At 35.4% G+C, this 2,142-nt stretch overlaps 1 protein-coding gene across 1 annotated transcript; it reads right to left on the reverse strand.

Annotated features, from left to right (window-relative positions):
• Positions 1-934: 934 nt before the first annotated feature.
• Positions 935-1,378, reverse strand: LOC121389149. The gene has a single exon (XM_041520759.1). The coding sequence runs from the start codon at positions 1,376-1,378 to the stop codon at positions 935-937; it is 444 nt and encodes a 147-aa protein (XP_041376693.1).
• Positions 1,379-2,142: the final 764 nt, after the last annotated feature.

Below are 2,142 nucleotides of genomic sequence, written 5' to 3' on the forward strand. Positions count from 1 at the left end.
TTGTTACCGGAAACATACTTTTAGCAATTGTTATATTTTACAGATACCTATTAACAATGGGTGATTATTTTTTAATTGACTTCAGTATATAATTTTTGTTTTATACCAAATATAAAATAAAATAAAAATACATTTTTAACCAAAACAAATTTATTTAGCACAGCCTTCTACTTAAGTTGACAAATACATATAATTGATACATATAATTGATAGTAAACCAAACACAGTATTAACTAGATATACCAAACAGACATCCTTTCTTTCATAGAAATTGTAATATAAAACATAAACTGGGAATCTTAATAAATGTCAAATATTTGAATGCAAAAATACAAAACTTACAAATAATATAAACAAGCACTTTCAACTAAAGTACATAAATTGAAAAACGAATGCATAAACTACTATATGCATAAATGTCACAAAAACGTACAATATTAGTCTTAAAATATGAGTAAGTACATGGTATGTGGTCTTAGGGAACATATGTCAGACCGCATATATTATATTTTACTTCCTTCTTTACGCTAATAACTGCGTTGTAGGAGAAAGGCAATGAACCAGGCGACCCCGACACGTCTGGTCAGTTTCTTAGCAACTTGTTGACTTCCCTTACACGCATTATCCGTGATCTTCAAGCACAAAGTTCAATGTCAGTATGTACATGTTCGTTGAAAACAAAGAAGTCTCCAAACGAGACGGTTTAAGTACACAGCAAAGCTAGTTTCGATTCTGTAGATTCTTTCTCTATACTCGGAACTCGTCACACAACCATAGTTAATTTATACAGAAACGTGTGAAATACCTTGCCATACATGTAATGTATATGTTGTTTTTTCAAAGTCATTTTAACCGGCATCAAGGAATCATTAGAAAACAATCAATGAAGCCTTTGTGATCATCACTTTTTCTGACACACGTCTTGTAATATGCATTATTGTGAAAGATTTCCTTCACCTTTATAATCGGAATCCAGGGTACATGCCCACGGAAATTGTCTATGTTTACTTTTGGTTTGTAAACCCAGTCTTTTCACAGCCTCTTGAATCAACGTTTGTTCGTCAATTAATTTCTGGAGCAAAATGTGTGGGTCGTTTTCATCCAAGCAGCGTCCACAACACTTGGTGGAATGGGTATCTTGTATGGCTTTGTATTTCCTGGAAATCGGCGACGGACATTTACAGCCGGTGTTTCGCCATTTTGTCAGCCGGCTGGATTTGCTCATTTTTGTCGAATACGGCATAGTCCGGAATTTACCGAATTTCTCCTTCTTTTTCAAACAAAGTCGTTCCTGCACCTCCTTCACTAAATTGTCAATATCCGCAGAAATGGCATTAAAAGTCTGTTTTGGTTTTTCAAGTTCAATTTTTACCGGCATCTCGAAATAGTTCACTTTCTTCCAGCCTGTTTGTAAACAGAACGACCTCGTACACTCGCCCAATGAATGAATCTTTGTTTACGTCTACCCAATTACAACCAGACGTCATATCGTTCCGCGATACAAAGTAGTTCGGCATTAATATGCAGTTTGTAGTCAGAATGCATTAAATAATTATGAACGAAGACGAGGTTAGAAATGTGCGATATATTATATACATATGTTACATTATCTGGCACATTCTATAACTGCTGTAATTATTAACTTTAGTAAACAAAGCGTATGAAGACATCATGCCATATTCCCGTGCTATGTTTTTGTTTTGATGCCTGATTCGCTGCCAAAATCTGATTGGTTTATGTTCCCGCCGTCTGAGTAACACTGACGCTCCGTTGTATAATCTTGTTTGTTTACATGACAGTGTATAGTTTACATGTTCAGATAAAATAAAAACACAGTCATCAATGTCATTAATTGCGCATTGATGTTGAGGGTGGGTTTTTTAAAAATAATATTTTGTTTGTTTCTTTTTATTTCTGTATATGTAAGCCTATACAGACATATTTGGAGTATTACTCACCCTTTGTATTTATGGTAGGCCTAATACGCAGACCATTAATTCGGCAGTCTTCTACACGTTCTAGGGAACTTACATATATTGGCGTATGTGAGTGGAGGGGGGTGGGCGTCGACGGTCGAACCTCCCTGGTTAAACCAGGGTAGGGTTTTTTTGTGTGGGTTTTTTTTTTTTTTGGGGGGGGGTT

Source organism: Gigantopelta aegis, chromosome 14 (genome assembly GCF_016097555.1).
Source record: "Gigantopelta aegis isolate Gae_Host chromosome 14, Gae_host_genome, whole genome shotgun sequence".
Classification (NCBI taxonomy): domain Eukaryota; kingdom Metazoa; phylum Mollusca; class Gastropoda; order Neomphalida; family Peltospiridae; genus Gigantopelta; species Gigantopelta aegis.

Bases quoted from the DNA above. Each gene is read 5' to 3' on its own strand.
- LOC121389149 (XM_041520759.1), bottom strand. From the start codon at position 1,378: ATGCCGGTAAAAATTGAACTTGAAAAACCAAAACAGACTTTTAATGCC.